We start from the raw sequence: 17,197 nt of genomic DNA on the forward strand, positions 1-17,197 counted from the left end.
AATTTGAGAACCGGAACGAGAAAGGACAGGGCTTCGTTATTTAAGGGTATGGAAGTGAAGTTATGAAGATCATCCTACCCCGCTGGATTCGGCAAGCAAACAAACACATCACCAGAGAAATCTTGCGGAAGGAATGCTTTCATTTCGGGCCCCGATTCTCGTTTTTCTTATTCCCGCTTGAACACAAACTGCATAGTTTATGCGCTCTCATGTACATCTCAAATCCAAGAAAAAGCTAAAGCAGATATACACAATTAGGGCAATTAGTAGTATACACATGAAATGAGGTTCTGTCCTCTCTCGCAAGCTTCCAACTATACTACCCAAAATCATAGCCCAATGCAGCTAGCGAAAAAGATGCAGGGTCCTGTAAATCCCCATCCAAACTCAACTCGAGAATGTTGTTTTGAGAAACCAAGAAGTCAAGCCACCTGTCCCTCTCTAAAATACCTGCCCAACCCTATTTTAACCTCCCTATCCCAAAGTCAACCTCTCCACATCCCCCCTAACCTTCTCCAACCACTGATCGGCCCTCCTCCGCTCCCTCAACCTCTCAGCTTCCCTTACGTCTCCCCATACCCGCATCCTCTCCTCCAAATGCATCGACCATAGCGCATACTGCTCGTCCCTGCTCAGTTCAAGCCCGCGCCGTCCCCACTCAAACATCATCTCCCAATTACCGATATAATCGTAATAGTCGTGTATCCAGCCGATGACCAGGCACTCGAGCATGCGGCCGAAGGGGCTGGGTAAAGGTGCAGCGGCGAGACGGGTGAGCAGCGCCTCACATTGGGTGGCGTAGTCGGGAGCGAAGGAGAGATCGAGCCATTGGTGGGCAAGGGAATCGGCGAGGGGGTCGTGGAGGATGAGTTTTTGGGCCCAGTAGACGGACTGGGCTTCGAGCCGGATCATGTGGTGGCCGTCGGGGCGGGAGGCAGATGTGAGACGGGGCTGTGTCTGGGACTGGGCATCGGGGTATGTGATGGCTAATGGTGAGGAGGTGCTACGTTCGCAGGCAAAATACTGGTAACGTGCCCATTGTCGTGTGCGATCCAGCACTGGAAGCGCCGAGATAGTATCAGCATTAAGCTGAGCCAGAGCTGTAATGTAGCGCAACATGTCTTCGGGCCGGTCAGCGAGAGCGGCGAAGGAGGAAGCCAGTTCAGCGACCGGGTGGTTTTTGCCGAACTTAAGGATGGCTAGCCCCTTCAGATAGCGCAAGTATGCCCCTAAGATATCACGACGGCCGGATTCAAGTAATAAGTGTGGTATTAATAAGCAGAGATCGGAGAAAGACTTCATGGTTGGCTTCGCTAGTTTGCGCTCAATGTGCAGAAAGGCCAGGCGTAAGACCTGACCTCCCTCGATATTCTCTCGGAGATCGAACAGATCCATGGCAACCTTGAAGTAACGGTAGCAGGGGTCGACGAAGCCGGCTACCTCTTCGGCATTTCGATTTGCAGGATCCTGATCAACATATGCTTGGAGGAAACGACGGATGGCGCTCAGACCTGACTGAATGCCACGCGCGCTGTCACCCGCATGGATCAACCCGTTGCTGGGACGAACGATTTGCATACTATCGAGATCGTCGGTGCTTCGGTCAGACACAGACGAGTCTGACTGGATCCGCGGCCGCTTTTTCACAGCATATTTGAAGAAGCCCCATCTCGCGAACTGGTTCTTATACATCTTCGGCCTGAAGTGATGTTCAACACCAGACAACCTTTAAGAAAAATTATAGGAGAGGGAGAACACTCACGTCGCTCGGACATTGTGCTTGGTCTCCATAATGACAATAATATCTCGGAGAATTCGATTCTGTGTGATGTACAAGTCATGGAGAATGTCCTTCCATGGTTCCCAGTCTTCCACTCTTCGTGGGATAATCATATTCCCTGATGCTGGGGGTCCCCGATGGAGAGATCTTGACACGGGCTTCCCCACTCTTCCATGCCTGCGGGAACTGGTAACCGAGTGGTACTGAGAGGACTTTGTTGGTGATGGTAAAGAGCCATTCGGCTTTCGCTCTGATAGCCCCGCCAGGGAAGGTTTAGGGTTCTCCCGGTCGTCTGAGAGAACAGAAACTACCGGAGTGGATGTGACGATGGGGCTCAATGACTCTTCCTTGATAAAGATATGGGCATCATCGTCATCGAGGACCAGTCCTGTCACGCTCTCGGCCGCATCCAGCAAGGCCAGATGGCCCTGCCGGTGCCTGTTTTCCACCGGCGACGGACTGCAGTCCATCCAGACTCTCGCGCGACGTCAAACGCCGTGTGGAGTTCACTTGGCAGCTGCGCGCAGACGGGAGTTGACGTCCGGGATTCGGTAGTTGGCGTGGACTGTGGAGCCTAGCTACTGTCAGGGACGGCCAGGTCGGCTGCTTGGCAATATGTTGCTAAGTGACAGACGGAGCCGGGATGGCGAGCGGCGGGTGGTGACGTCGGTTGAGCCGGGTGAGCTTTGTGAGGCGATCGCCGGTCGGCAACGGCGACGGGACAAGCATTCGCATTGTTTTTGGGGCGCCCCACGGGCCACCACGACCGCTGCGACCGCGGACTTTTCAGCGGCGCTGTGGCTTTGAGGGCCTGCGTGGGCTGAGTGCTGCGTGCTGGTTGTTGTGAGCTGTCAGCAGCGATAATGTTGGTGCGAATGCTGAGTGCTGAATGTCGATCCGGCGCAGGCAAATTCGGCGTGCAGCGGGAAGCGTTGCAGCTTGCAGCGAGATGCGAATCAGCGGAGGCGACGGAGACAGAGCCTTGGAGCTGGACGATGGGGCTAACTGGAGGTTGTGGCGAAATATGGGACGCTGCGTGAGTCTGCTGCGTACACAACCAATGGGGAGTCCCCGCCAAGAATGACACGACCCACAACCAATGCCCCGGTCCATAGTTCCTGGCCGACACTTTGTTCTCTTCCACGTCACAGCACTAGCACGAGCTACAGAAGCCAGTCACTGCCTCTTTTGCTGTCCCACAACGTCAATTTCTCTCCGTTAAGAGGCCACTGCGTTTCGGGGCCCTGGCCTAGAACACGAAAAATAATATGTTCGTTCCTCCCTTAACTGTGTAGTCGGTGCTGCGGACTTCCCCCGTCTGCCTGGGTGTTCTGCATGCTCCCTCCAGCCCCTGACCATGTGACGTTGCGCTGCGTAATAACGGGGCCAGCGTTTCAGACCCCAACCCTCGCTCATCAGAACGCGATGCGCACCACTCATCATCGTTGGTTCGGAAGAACACTGGGACCCAATCGGAGACCATCTCACACACTGCACATCAACTTCTAGTAGGCGTAATCGCAAGCTCTCCGAATATAATCTTCTATCACATAAGCTTTCCGGATTCCAATTCGAAGTGTTATGCCAATACAAATGCAGTCGAAAAAGAGCAGTGTTTTCTTTTTTTTTTTTGGCTCTGAGGCTCTGACTAATCCTTCACTTCCCACCATTCATGCTTGTTCACCTTGACCACTTCCGGTAACTGCAGGTCCCACGCCTGCATGATCCCCAGCGTTTTCTGCGCATCTTCATTGCGGTCACCGATTCCCTTGAGTTCTCTCTGCCACAACTTCCAGCGGTCAATGCTGAAGCCCTTAAACCCCCACCACTTGTGCTTGCTTCCCGGCGCGCCACAGTTCTCTGGTAGCTCTTGCTCATCAAGCGACAACTGGCGTATCTGCTTCCCGCAGAATCGCATCCATATTGCTGCCAGCCGATGGGCTGTTGCAAATGGGTCCCCCACATCCGGTTCCTCAAGAGCCTCACGTATCGCCCATAGTGCGTACATAGTGAAGTCGAACTGCGGGTGATCAGGGTCAGCGCGCGCAGTCAGCTGCGCGAGAAAGGAAGTCCAGTTCTCCCATGTTTTGCGGTCTGACTCGCTGGCGAAGGTATTTCGTGGATCTGCTTGCTTGTCAGCTGCATGCCTCTATAGAATTTAACAATTTGCTGGCACAAAACTCACCAAAATTCCATTTCTCCCTGGCTACCCATCCGAAGGTTGGGAGGTCCGTCCATACCACCCCGCCGTTCTCATCTTTCAACGGCTGTCCGTTTGCTCCCGTAACTTTTACCTTTTGCAGCTCGACCATAAACTCGACAAGTTTACCTTGCCGGTCGACGGGCGTCTGACCAGCTACCTCGAACACAGCAACCCATGTGTCCCAGAGCAGGTCGGCGATGGACTCAGCAGGAAGAGCTCTGGCCTGGTCCACAAGCATGGTCACCGCTGCCTGCACTGTCGCATCGGTGGCATCTAGTTTGCCGAGAGGGGCTAAAATCTCTAATGGGGACGGACTTGTCGCCATTACGGATTTTGGAGCTCGTGATTCTAGGAGTTGTTGAGGCGTGAGTTGATGAGGCTCAGAGGAAATGATCGTCTCTTCGATGGGATGCAGGCCAGCTGTCTTATATGGACGGCTGCCTGCAAAGCGGCCTGCTTGACACACTCGTGGACGGAACGCTCTCACTCTTCGAAGCAGTGACGGGCGACTTACACTTATTCAAGACCAGGTCAACGGTCTTTTTGTGTGGCAGTGACAACCCTTGATTTGGTGCCCTGGACCCCTCGATGGACGAATGTGGGGGATTGACGTCAGTGGGGTTGCAGTTCCAGCGCAAACAATCACTCCACATCATCTCCGCAAACTGATACCAGCTTCGGTACAACGCGATAGCAGTCATTTATTATCCCTGTTTACCATTACACATACAAATCGTACGCTTCATTTCCAATTGATACGGTTGAATCTAAGCATTACAGCCTCTTTAACCGTTCATCATGATGAGCCGCTGCTAGACTTCTCAATTAACGGAGATATTTCGCCGAAGATATCTTTAATGTGATCATTCGGGGATCCCGGATTCGAGCAGCGCCCATGAAGTGGATCTGCAGATCTTCCCACCTGTGGGTCGTGAGTTTTCAGCTCTGGTGAAAGGCTTGGCAGGGACCAGATTACTAGCGGCCGAGAGGGAGAGATGAACAACGTGGATGGCCGTGGTTGTTGGTGCTGGCGCGAGGCCGCCAGCATTTCAGTTTCGTTTCATTTGCCGTTCGACTTTTTCTTTTCCCCATTCCACAATCCAGTTCGCGATCCCAAAAATCTCCCAGCGAAACTCTCCGCATTTCGTCCCGACGACATAACCCAACTTATCATCATGCACCTGACTTTCCTCTCACTGTACACGCTCCTCAGCGGCGCTGCGGCGGCCGCCGACGTCTTCAATGGCAGAGTCACGCTCCTCCAAGCACGCCAGGGGACCGCCACTTTGGGTAACGTCACTTGCGGCACCCACGTCTATTCCAAGGATCAGGTCGATGATGCCGTTGCGGAGGGCTGCCGCTTGTATGCCGCGGGTGAGCAGATCGGCAGCAGCAAGTACCCGCACACCTTCAACAACCGCGAGGGTCTGGTGTTCTCTACATCCGGCCCGTACCAGGAGTTCCCGATTTTGAGCAACGGCCAGATTTACTCAGGCAGTATGTTATCCCTGCCCTCGAGGGAATTATGCGTGCTTGTATCTTTGAACGACCGCTGATAATCCCTCAGGAGCTCCCGGTCCTGACCGTGTCGTCTTTAACCCCAACCTCAATGGCGAGTGCATCTACGTCGGCTCCATGACCCACACCGGCGCCCGCACCACCAACGGCTTTGTCTCGTGCGAGGAGGTCTATGTCGATGTTGATGTGCCCGCTACCCCCAGCAGCAGTTCCAAGCCAGCCTCGTCAGCCACCGCGACTGTGTCATCGCCCTCGTCTGCAACCTCATCGGCTGCTACCGCGACTCCGACGGCTGCAAGGGACGGCGATGATGAGGAGTCGAGCGCTCTGCGCAAAGGTCCTGTTGTTGGGGGTATTCTAGCCGGTATCGTGGCAGCCTTGTTTGCTTTTTAAATGGACCGACCAGACAGGCGAATAATGTGTTCATATCAAGTGCGAGTTTGACGTGGTTATGACACAATCTAGACATACCCAGTTGATGTTGCCAGACATAGGATTAATGATAATGAAACCTTGGGCTGCTTGATTGGCCTGCTGGCTGATGAGGTTACATTTTTCAGGGATTAAGATTCCCCATTCACACACATGTTGTGACATTTCTCCAGATCCCTGGGTGCTCTCATTGTGTAACAGCCCCTAGGCACGACAGAAATAATTAGCCCAAGCTCTCTTCAGTTACAGCAGAGGAAATTTTGTTTCCCTCATCGCATGCGTCGACGCGAAATATTCCGGGCAGCAGCTTTGTTCGTCGGATGAAGCAAGATGTTGAACTGGATTGGAGAGCTCCTTATATGTCTGTCCCTTGACCATGGGTAATGGTGTACCCAGCCTGTGTGCGTCAATCATGCCTGTTTTTCCGCGAGAGAGTTGCCCTCTGTTCGGCATAGATAGACATCTGTATAAACCTGATGGGTATAAACCTGATGGCAGCTCCTGAGAGTTCATAGGTGCCTTGTCAATTGGCAGTGTCGTCTGGTCTTCTCTGAACTCCATCATCCTACTCTAACGGTCGTCTGCCGTGCGCGACTACTGGGAGTTCCCAACGCTGACGCTCAACGTGGTCAAGCACGACTGCCACGAGCAGTGGCTAAAGCCACTACTCGACTTGCTCCCAAGGAGGTCCGCGACACTGCCAGTGAGAAAAACTGCAAATACCATGGAGACAGTCCGGGACATCATGTATCGTAACAATTGTACCGTCGGCTATACGATTTGGCTACGAACCAATCGAATTTCCAGAGTATGGATAGTAGCTAGCCCAAGCACAAGGATCAAGCTTCTCGATCTCGCACCAAGGGATTGGCTTGTGGGCAGCAATATGTCTGCGCTCTTTACCCGGTTTCGTCGTGCTATAAGGACAGGGACGCCATGTCAAGAGATCATTGGTTCCATCTCTTAGAGTGATTATGATTGGGTTGTATGCTCCTGATGAGGAGAACCCAGAAGACTTGGTAGATGAACCATTTTATGACGACGATGATGCCCATACCCCCATGCCAAACATTCCACGATCTGGCCATCAGCGATCAACATCCCACCTCACAGGCGCCACCGACTCTCAGCATGCCGATCTTCCCCGGTCAGCCCCCTAACCAATCACAACACCCCCCTCCCGACACGTCTTCCATCCCCCTAACCCTAGGCCAACCGTCACTGTCACCCCCGAACCTATCGCCCTCGTCGACCCCGCCGCTTGAGACTACGATGTTACGAACGCCCGAGACGACGACTACGATGCGGTTGACCTGATCGTCGTAGATACTTATATCGGTAGCGACAACACGGGAGTTACCGCTTCAGAATAGCGCAGATATCACGAGTTCCTCAACATGGACACCACGGAGTACAAGAAGCGTCAGGCGATTGCATCGTGGAGGGGAGCTAAAAAGGAGAGGATGCCGGTCAAGAGGTTGCCGGGTAAGTCTCTGGGGGCTGTTTGACCACCAGCTGATGGGGTTGTCGAACTTGTCAAGGTTTACTCTCAATGATGTGCCCGGGCAGGTTGTTGTGTGATGAACAAGGATTGGGGAAGACGCAGGAGATGTACGGGCCTATTGCGCTGAAGAGTGGTTTGCGGAGGGCGAAGGCTGAGGTTCTGGCTGCTTGGAGGGAGAAACTTCTAACAGTTCTTCCTCTTCTTGAAGAGGAGCCAAACCAAAGCATAGCCACCCTGATACCAGGGCGGGGATGTGCCCGTTTGATGAGAGGTATGGCTTCTGGTGCTATTGATACTACGAGCTGACCAAGCAGCTGGTCGATCGGATACTAGATAGGTCCTAACGCCATCGTCGCTCCCGCTCGAAACTGTGGTCTCATGTTCAAGGATGCCAAGGCAAAGTTTGACACGAAGATCCTCAAGATCAAAGGCTGATACGAGGGTGTCGATAGGGACGACAAGCTCTTGAGCTCTGAGGTGAGAACTCTTAGTGCGACTGTCACTGCTGAGAAGAGGTCTAACGGTGAGACTATCTGCCACTTTCTGCCCGGTGCCATTTCCTAAACGAGTATGTGATCGTTAATATCACCATTGTCGCTATCCCGTCTGGGCAGTCAATTCATAGTTGATGTCGAGCGGACAAGATTATCAGTCCTGCCTCCTTCTATAATGATGGACGAGTTTTACGAACATATTGGCAAGAGGAACGAAACCGCCAATTGACTACAGTATGTCAAGGAGCGTACTCAAATTTCTCACTAGTTTTCTAACCTGACTTCGTCTCCGGTACGCCGTTCGGTGACACTATCGTGGATATTTCTCCGGCCATTTCTCATTTCGAGCAGATCATCTCGAGCAGAAAATCTGGTCCCGGAACGTTTTTTATCCCTTAAACGACGCCAACCTGACTGCGTTCGATAATCTTGTCAAAATATTCGACCGGCTGAGGGCTTCTGAAGTCAATGGGGATATCGTCAATCCTGAAAAGGTCTTTGCCTACCGACGCCGACTCGATACCGTGCTGAACAACATAATGGTTCATAAAATTGGCACCAATGCATTCCAAGGCCGCCCCTTAATTGGCGGAACGAAGTAAGCTAGTAATACCGGGGAGAGTAGCAAAGGTCTAGGTACTGAGCAGAGACTTATCAAACAGCCCCATGTCGTTGGTGTTGGGAGTGGTTCCGGGGGGTGTTGTGCCGCTCACAAAGTTATTCGGGCTGGAATACGTGTCATCACTAGTGGAGGGGAAAGGCTTAGAGTCATTCGCAGCGAACTCCCCAAAAGGCTTACTTATAGGAAAAGTAACTGAAAGACCGGATGGCTTGCTTGGGGCTCCAAACAGAGGCTCATGATGAGGCGCAGCTTTTGTAGCGGTCTGGGTGGTAGTGGTCACAGAGGTTTGCAACGTGCCTGGCGCACAGCGGATGTTAGAGCGAACGTAGGCTTTGCTGAAGAATCCGGCATGACGTCTAGCTCTTCATCTTGGCGGTGGGAAAAAAGAGAAATGGATGCTTCTCAGATGCCAGTTGTGGCACAATAGTACCAGCTTTCATGCCCAGAGCCTAAATTAGCCGGTTAATGCTACCTTCCTGTGTTCAAGATCCATTACCGTGGTCAAAAGACTGGAAGACGAGGCTGAAAATTTACGATATCGGAGACTCAGTGGATATGGAGGCGGCAAGCCTGAGGAGAGAGAGTTGAGCTAAGGCAAAAAGGGAGGACTTGACAATTTGGTCAGAAGACTAACCGTCTTTCTGTACTTTCGCAGTGACATACCAAAAATGTCCCCTCCGCTTGTGCTGCTAGCAGCGACAAAGATCTTTTCGGAGGATATTGATTTGTCACTGCTGCTGTGCCCGTTCGGTGTGAACATCCTCAGAATTTGAGGCCAACTCTAATGGGTAGGAATAGCCGGAAGGTCCAAAACGAGGGAGTTCTCAACAGCCAAGTTGATGATACTCTTAATGAGCGTTCCAAGAACATCTTGTCAGAAGAGTAGTTCAGTCCTGGTGATAAAACTGAAAGGACGACTCATCTCATAGAGCTCATGTCATCATATCCAGGATCTTCCGAGTGCCAAACTGGTTGGCATGCGGATTTGTGGAACTGAGCAGCGCTTTTATGATTTTCTGCCGACTCCCAGCAAGCTGCTTGTGAAAGAGCTCTGGATGCTCCTCCTTTAGACACTGGGCGACCAGCTTGCCTGTACAACGGAGAGTCCGCCGGGACATCCCGTGTCCGGTGTTCATTTTCAAGCGAGAGTCCATAGCCCTCGGTATACAAGCAAGATAGTTCCTGAAATTTTTGCCGAATGGTATGGTTCTTTCATCAAACAATGGATTCGTGCAAGACGCCAAGGTATTTTGAGAAGTGCGCTCATCTGCCCTGGTGATATGAGTGAAGGCACGCTCGACAAAGGCCTTACTGAATATCAAAACATGGTTCAAGTGGATCTTAGAAATATCCTGCAAGCGTTTGGCTTGCAACTTGAACAGTTGCAGAGCAAGCTCAGAGTTGAAATCCCCGGGAATTTTTCGCCTTTATTTCCAGAAGCGATGATCTCAAGGCGGACAGCAAGGTCGGCTTCAGCAATTGGTTCTGAACCCGAGACATCATACAAGGAGTGAAAGGCTTGAGATACCCTGGGCTTTCTTCCGTCTCACCATTGTCATCACTATCGGCGTCTACAATAGCATTTTCCCGCTGGATATCGTAGCGAGCCCCTTCCTTCCTCAGCACAACATTAAGAGCGCTGTTGAGATCCTGAAGGGTCGCACGCAATTTTGTGCCATTCCCGAATAACCCGCAGAGAACGGATCACTGTACCGTCCGACAGCTGCATCGCGAGCCAACTGCTGAAAATCATCAGTGATGGACAGGAGGTACGACCGCATGTCCTCCGGTGAACTTCTCGACCTCCCTAAATGTTCCAGCTTCTCTTGCCTAGACCGCAAGTTTCCTCAGTTTCACAGATTAAACCTGGCAGACTCGCTCGATGTGATCCGGCAAGACTTTGCTGAGCCGTTTGCACAGGCTCTCTACGCCGCGATTGGCAGAATTAACATGGATCCAGCTCCTGTCTGGAAAAAGCGCTCCTCGTTGGCATCCCGTGTGTAGGCATCCGAAGAGCGCTCATCCTCAAACCGATTGCGTAAAACGTACCAGTTCAGCGACAACTTTTGCATGCTCTCGCGGCCTTTAACTAAGTCCAGGTAATTGCGCTCGTTTGCTGAGCCTGGTCCGGCCAAGTCAAGCTTGGTAATGGTACCGATTGTGCGCTCGCGGTTTGGGTCATGTTCTTCAGCCTTTCGCAGGACAACCTGGCTAACCAGTTGGTTATTGGCCGCGACCATAGCGAAGATAATGCTCTCCAGCTGGCTCATGTAGCTGTTGATAAGAAAATCGACGATTTCCTTTCCACGGAAATCTTGGTCGACCGCGGCTGTGTGGAAAATGCCCGGCAGATCAACCAATGTCAAGGAAGAGACCTCCGGACCTACTATCTGGACGCGTAAGATACCTTTCGAGAAGCGCTTCTCATTGCGAATGCTCATGAGTTTCTTTCGCGGATAATACCGGCAAAACACCCTTATCGAAGCTTGACCTGCGGAAGGCCTATTTGGGAGACGCCCTGTCCGGCAGGTCGTTGGCGAACTGGATGTTCACATCCACTGCCGTCTTATCCGCCCTCCGCAGCATGAGCCCAGTCGCAAATCGAGTGCACAAGTCCCCATCGTCAGGGAAATGTACACCTGTAACAGGGGACTTGGTCTGGTGTAGGCAGGGATCAACAATGGGTCGAATGGGTTAGATAATAGCCACTAACGATATGGGTGCACAACGAAGTCGATTGATACGTGTAATAATCTTTCTTGGTCCTCAATGTCCTTGTGTCAAGGAGAGGAAGAACAACCCGCTGATAGGGTGGCTTGATCCCAGGGCCTTCTGGTCCTCCTTCCAAATATTTAAATCTAGAGCTTTTCAGATCGATCTCCTGGGTCAAACGTTCACCGCCACCGAAGGTCAACTCATCCCGACGCCATATTCTCCTCGTTCTCCCTTGCACAAATGGCCCAACCCCGCGAGGACAGGGAGCCTGACGTCTACTCCTCCAAGTCGGTATCAGATTTAGAGATCCAGATCCTACTTGCTCTCCGGGAGTAGGGCCCCGCCCCTCCCGAGTACCCACATCCCTCGCTACCTCTTTTTGCACAGGTTTTTTCCCCTCCGTGTCTTTTCCAAGTGTGACATGTATATAGCATGATAGTGTAGCTATTGCTCGCCGTCGTGGTGAGCACGACCCAACGTCCTCAGGGGATTACTGGCACCAAGGCTCTCTGTTCGCTCGGCAGGCAATAAGGGTACTTTTAACGTTCCGTTTCTTTACATAGGACGGCTAGTATCTGCCCAACTTGCCCAGGATGTGGAAAAGCTGAGCTTGGAAATTACTGTTGAATTCTCAGACACTCCATGACAGTAACAAGCACCAAAGATGCCGAACCCGCTCCGGATACTGTCCATGTCAACTTCGAGTCGACCGGGCTGCTTCAGTAAATCATTGTTGTCGGCAACCAGTCGTGAGGGAAGAGCCCAGTTCTTGAGGCAAACTCTGGTGTTACACGGACCCCTGAAAATCCTGGAAGCCGAGGGACTCAAAGGGCAAGAGGATTCCATAAAGGAAGCTGCCCGGACACGATGAAGGACTTCTCTTGGTTGAAATTAGTGAGGGGGCAGGAGGAGAAGTGGCCTATAGCATCTGGCCTCATAGTACAATTACATATGACTTCCAAAGCATGTCTTCGAATAGCTGTCTTGCTATATATCGCAGTTTTACTAATCTGTCTGCCACCTAGCGCTGACAGTCATGATCCAACCCTTTGCAACATCACATCGTTATTACGGTTACACATTACCCAACTTCTACCCCTTCACCTGAGAGCTCGCCACTAACTTTAGGTTGGAACACAGTGTTACACAGCCAAAAAAAATTGAACTCAACAATAGAACTCTCTGTTGCAAAATTTTCTTAGTTGCATTGCAAATCTTTTTGAATAATATCCACCAAATATCCCAACAACTCTCGCGTGTTAACACCAATGTCCAAATCTTTGTAGGGCAAACGCATCAACTGAACTGACCAACGCCACTTTCGACATTAATGAAAACGTAAACACTGGAAGGATGACAAGATAGTAGTTTTAGCGTTCTGGCTGTAAAAGTTGCTAATCTCGAATCAGGCTTAAATCTGTCGTGGTCAATACCTAATCGGTTCTCACCCTGATTCCAATATCATATTTCTGAAGTGGCTCTCACTAATGCTTCAGACCTTTTTTCCATTTCACGATTTATGAGAGCTTTGCTTGAAAAACGTTATCTTGATTAGTTAGAACCTTCTGACGTACTTGAAATGGTGGTGCATATATCTGCGTCAGATACTGTATGTGCTTCTTGAGGAATGAAATCACCATTCACATTGTGGTGGTTTGGGCCGAACTTATGGTGTTGGGCTATGTTTGTGCTGATGATTTGAAAGTCAGTGATTAGTCATTCGGCAATTTCTCTTACCTCCTTGCAGCTTCTTTTTTTTCGCATCATTGCTGACTATCAAAATCAGATAGTTAAAGTTTGAACAGCTTTGCAAAACAACAAACATGGGCAATTTTTCGTTCATTTCCTCAATTTCTGAGTCATCACATCAGGTATTGTTTCGAAAGCCTGTATACTCCTGCAATATCGTCCATTTACGACGGTGCCAAACCACAGTGCATGAACTTTGTTTGACCTAGAAGGTCCACTGGTTATTCCGCAAAGGGACAATCACATTAATACATGGTGCCGTCTGTTATTCTGTGGATGTAGTTTCAGTGCGCAAATTATTTTCATCCTAGACACCTACTTGTTTGTAATAAAAACCGCAAAACGTCTAAGGAAAATGCTTTATATAGAAAGTTCACTCTGGTGCTTTGCATTTAGCGATCCATACTCCCCCGAAATTCATAATGTCATCTACCGGATGACCCCAAGCCAGTTAACTTCACTCAACTCTCTCCATCCATAAAGAACCAAGATATTTATGATTGTGATCTTCCAACTCAAATGAGTTTTATATACTGTTTGAAGATGAGGATAATTTATTCGAACTTCTGAAATTATTGGCCTTGAACGAGCTATCTTCATTCTAATGAAGATGAACTCTCTCCGCAAACTACCGTTTGTGTGTTGGACGAGGTCAAATGTAACCTTTAAGCATCATACCAAACTGCTATCATTCCCACAGCAGCTGCTGTTTCACGGACGGAGCGACACTACAGCAAAGGGCTAATTTTGGCTTTGTTAGATGGTACAACATGTCTCAGAAGGGTCGGTGTTGCTTTTGAAGACTTGTGGGACCATTTGATTTTGGTTGGTCTTTCCTTAGAATGTGCAACATGAACTCATGTGTAAGGTGTTTCTCTCCTCATATTGATCAACGACACTTTTGATATTATGACTCGACAATCGAACAGAATTCGATACCAATAAGCCGGGGAAGATCTCACCATTTCTTATTTCTTTTCCCTGTGATAGCCATTTCCAGCCTTTACATCCTAAAGATCAACGATTCCCCAAGTGATGAGCAAAGCCTCGAACTTCGCTTTTGACCAGGAAGGGTCAATCCCACTGAGGATGGAAAAGTACTCATGGAACAGTCAAGTATGAACCACACATCCTACTGAGAAAACCCGGCCGCTTCTAATTCTGAATTTTCTAATCTTTCTCCTCAGCCGTCAGCTTCTACGCCATCTCACCCAGTCGAATATTACCAATGCACCAACAATGTCCCTAACAGTGAAGAAGAACCGGCTCCTTACACTGCGCGTGAATCTCGTGCGGTTGTCCTCCGCCAGGACCTAACCATCCTCCCACTATCAGCGTTCATCTACTTCCTCTGCTTCATCGACCGTTCAAACATCGGTAATGCCCGCATTCTGAATGCTGAAAAAGGTCACGACATGCAAACCGAGATCGGCGCCACGCCATATCAGTTTAACATCGCGCTGATGGTTTTCCTGATCGGCTACACCTTCTTCGAGGTCCCAAGTAACATCTTGCTGAAGAAACTTCGCCCATCCCGCTGGCTTGCTTTTTTGATGGTTGCATGGGGAATTGCAACTTTGGCTTTGGGGGCGGTTAAAGACTTTGCAGCCGCTTCGGGGGTGAGATTCTTGCTTGGCGCGTCAGAGGCTGGCCTCTTCCCTGGGCTGGTCTACTACCTGACGTTCTGGTACCGAGCAGATGAGAGGAGCGCCAGGGCTGCTTTTATTCTTGCGAGTGCATCCCTTGGCGGTGCATTTGGTGGTGCAATTGCTTATGGGATTGGACATATGGACCAGGTACGTGGACTCTCGGCGTGGAGGTGGCTCTTCATCCTCGAAGGCCTGCCGTCCTGCCTGTCAGCCGCATTAGTATGGTTCTTTTTGCCAGACTATCCAGAAGAATTCTATAAAGAAGGGACAAGACAGAGGGAAGTGGCATTGGCCAGACTCAAGATTGAAGGTAGCAAGCGGCATCATAAGACGATGACTTGGCAAGATGCGAAGGCTACGCTCTTGGAGTGGAGGCTCTACCTCCATTATGCGATCTACTTTGGCGTCGCTGTCCCCTTTAGCTCACTCGCATTATTTTCACCGACGATCATCGCTGGTTTGGGTTATAAAGGACTCGACAGCCAACTGTTCACCGTTCCTCCTTATGCCGTTTCGTATGGTAAGTCCCAATCCCCTCGGTCGAGTCATGAAAGGCCCACTAATGCGAAGCAGTAATTCAGGTGTTGGTGTCTTATTCTGCAGATCGTTTCAATGCCAGAGGGTACCACTGTGCAGGAGCCTCACTTGTTGCAGGAGCTAGCTTCATGGTATCCGCTCTGCTGCCGCATGATGCCTATAACGCGCGCTACATATGTCTTTTCTTCTCTATGGGATGTTTCTCGGCCGTTGGGCCACTTCTTGGCTGGATCACTACAAATGTCCATTCAACAGCGGCTGTTGGGCTAGCGATTGCGCTCAACGTGAGTATCGGAGCAGGCATCGGCCAGATACCTGGGGTATGGATCTACAAGGACAGTGAGAAAGACAAAGGATTTCCGACAGGCCATTGGGTTAATGCAGCCATGTTATTCTTTGTCGCGATTGGAGCGCTCGCATTGAGGTTTTACTATGGTCTCAAGAACAAAGAGCTTCTGAAGAAAAGTCAGGGGCAGAAAGTCCGACTGTTTACACTGTAACCGACTAAAATCGAAATACAAGCTAAAGTGCGGTTGGAGATAAATGATACAGAAGATAACAAACCAAGATATTGCTGTCATGTTCTGTAATCAATTCATATAGTTTGTTTGCCCTCTTCGTCGACGCCTGCGTACAAGGTGTTACGTTCGTGCCTTTTGCCTTCCGCCCTTTATTTACTTATTAAGTTGTGGTTGGTGGGGTAACAGGGCGTACCCCTGAACCGAGGCATGTCGCCACCTACGGCGCTAATGTTCGGGTTACATTTGCCGAGCGGGAAGTAGTCGCCACTTCCCCCCAAGCTCTACGTAAAGGTTGGAAAGAGCATATTGAATACTCTCTCACTGCTTCAAATTCTTATTTTGCAAACTTCTGCCTGAGCGGTTTGTTCAGTATCTTCCAGTCTCCAGGTCCTTCATCCCCTGAGCACCACAGGTGGGCTTCTGTGTGCTGCTTCAAACGTTCTATCCTTGGCGACCCCTCGTGACTTTATGTTGAGCTGTCGGTGAATAGTATTTTGTCACACAAAGTGGCTTGTATTAGCTGACATCGCCGCTCCAAAAGTTACGGAGAGTCAAGTTCGCGACATATTGATCCGGTAGCAACAGAACCACGGGACATCGACCAAAGACTTGGAATTGGCGGGCTCGACTCTGAGATATCTTAAAGGATTCAGCAACGAAATGAAGCCTGGGCTAGCAAAATTAACAAACACAAAAGCACAAAACGGGAGACAGAAGAGTCAAGGTATCAGACAAACTGGATCGTCTGTCACACAATGGTGTCCGATTGTGGCAGGTGCGTAAATTTTCGGCGACACCCAGCCTTATGTATCAGCTCTTATCTTGTGATAAATATAGACTGCAGTGAGTCACTGACTATTTCTTGGTTCCACGTAGTTATCATTGGGATTGTCTCAATAGTGTTATCGTTTAGAACTTTTGGATTCCCCCTATCAGAACGCCTATCTCGTCTGTCATCATCATCACAACCACTGAGCTGTGACTATCAGTCTTTCTCTGCAATTCTACCCAAAGGTGCAACAGTTGAGAGAGTTGAAGAAGTCCAAGATGGAAATAGTTATGGAGAAGGTGCGGCTAATCTCCCATTTCCGCGGAATCCAAGCAATCTCCCAAATTTATGTGCTGTCACCATCCATGTCAAGACCTCTCTAAAGAGCGGTTACCGGTTTGGAATATTTCTGCCAAAAGCCTGGAACTCGAGACTTTTGGTCGTTGGTAATGGAGGCTGGGGAGGGGGGATCAACTGGCTTGAGATGTATGCCTTTTCCTATTCTTGGATATTATAGCACCCAAACTGATCCCAAAATCTTAGGGCAACAGGAGCTCGCCGTGGAATGGCAGCCCTGTCCACCGATACTGGACATAGTTCGGTAGCTACTGACAGTCTCTGGGCATTGAACAACACCGAGAAGCAGGCTGACTGGGGTTGGCGAGCAATGCATGGTGCTGTCACCCTAGGGAAGAGAATCGTCA

At 50.2% G+C, this 17,197-nt stretch overlaps 5 protein-coding genes across 5 annotated transcripts; 2 read left to right on the forward strand and 3 right to left on the reverse strand.

The window, feature by feature from the left end:
* Nucleotides 1-474: 474 nt before the first annotated feature.
* CTHT_0000340 (uncharacterized protein) lies at nucleotides 475-4,308 on the reverse strand (the record flags this gene model as incomplete). The annotated part of the gene is made up of 5 exons (XM_006690526.1): nucleotides 475-1,699; nucleotides 1,763-2,208; nucleotides 2,415-2,781; nucleotides 3,448-3,904; nucleotides 3,966-4,308. 5 exons carry the CDS (start codon nucleotides 4,306-4,308, stop codon nucleotides 475-477), a joined length of 2,838 nt encoding a protein of 945 aa, XP_006690589.1.
* Nucleotides 4,309-5,158: 850 nt separating this feature from the next.
* CTHT_0000350 (guanyl-specific ribonuclease-like protein) lies at nucleotides 5,159-5,894 on the forward strand (the record flags this gene model as incomplete). Its single annotated transcript, XM_006690527.1, has 2 exons — nucleotides 5,159-5,480; nucleotides 5,551-5,894. 2 exons carry the CDS (start codon nucleotides 5,159-5,161, stop codon nucleotides 5,892-5,894), a joined length of 666 nt encoding a protein of 221 aa, XP_006690590.1.
* Nucleotides 5,895-8,326: 2,432 nt separating this feature from the next.
* Nucleotides 8,327-9,313, reverse strand: CTHT_0000360 (uncharacterized protein; the record flags this gene model as incomplete). Its single annotated transcript, XM_006690528.1, has 3 exons — nucleotides 8,327-8,511; nucleotides 8,572-8,850; nucleotides 9,217-9,313. The coding sequence occupies 3 exons, from the start codon at nucleotides 9,311-9,313 to the stop codon at nucleotides 8,327-8,329; spliced, it is 561 nt and encodes a 186-aa protein (XP_006690591.1).
* Nucleotides 9,314-10,478: 1,165 nt separating this feature from the next.
* On the reverse strand, nucleotides 10,479-10,793 carry CTHT_0000370 (uncharacterized protein; the record flags this gene model as incomplete). Its single annotated transcript, XM_006690529.1, has 1 exon — nucleotides 10,479-10,793. One exon carries the CDS (start codon nucleotides 10,791-10,793, stop codon nucleotides 10,479-10,481), a length of 315 nt encoding a protein of 104 aa, XP_006690592.1.
* A 3,313-nt stretch (nucleotides 10,794-14,106) lies between these two features.
* Nucleotides 14,107-15,242, forward strand: CTHT_0000380 (uncharacterized protein; the record flags this gene model as incomplete). The annotated part of the gene is made up of 2 exons (XM_006690530.1): nucleotides 14,107-14,133; nucleotides 14,205-15,242. 2 exons carry the CDS (start codon nucleotides 14,107-14,109, stop codon nucleotides 15,240-15,242), a joined length of 1,065 nt encoding a protein of 354 aa, XP_006690593.1.
* Between the last annotated feature and the right edge of the window lie 1,955 nt (nucleotides 15,243-17,197).

Source organism: Thermochaetoides thermophila (genome assembly GCF_000221225.1).
Source record: "Thermochaetoides thermophila DSM 1495 unplaced genomic scaffold scf7180000011801, whole genome shotgun sequence".
Taxonomy (NCBI): domain Eukaryota; kingdom Fungi; phylum Ascomycota; class Sordariomycetes; order Sordariales; family Chaetomiaceae; genus Thermochaetoides; species Thermochaetoides thermophila.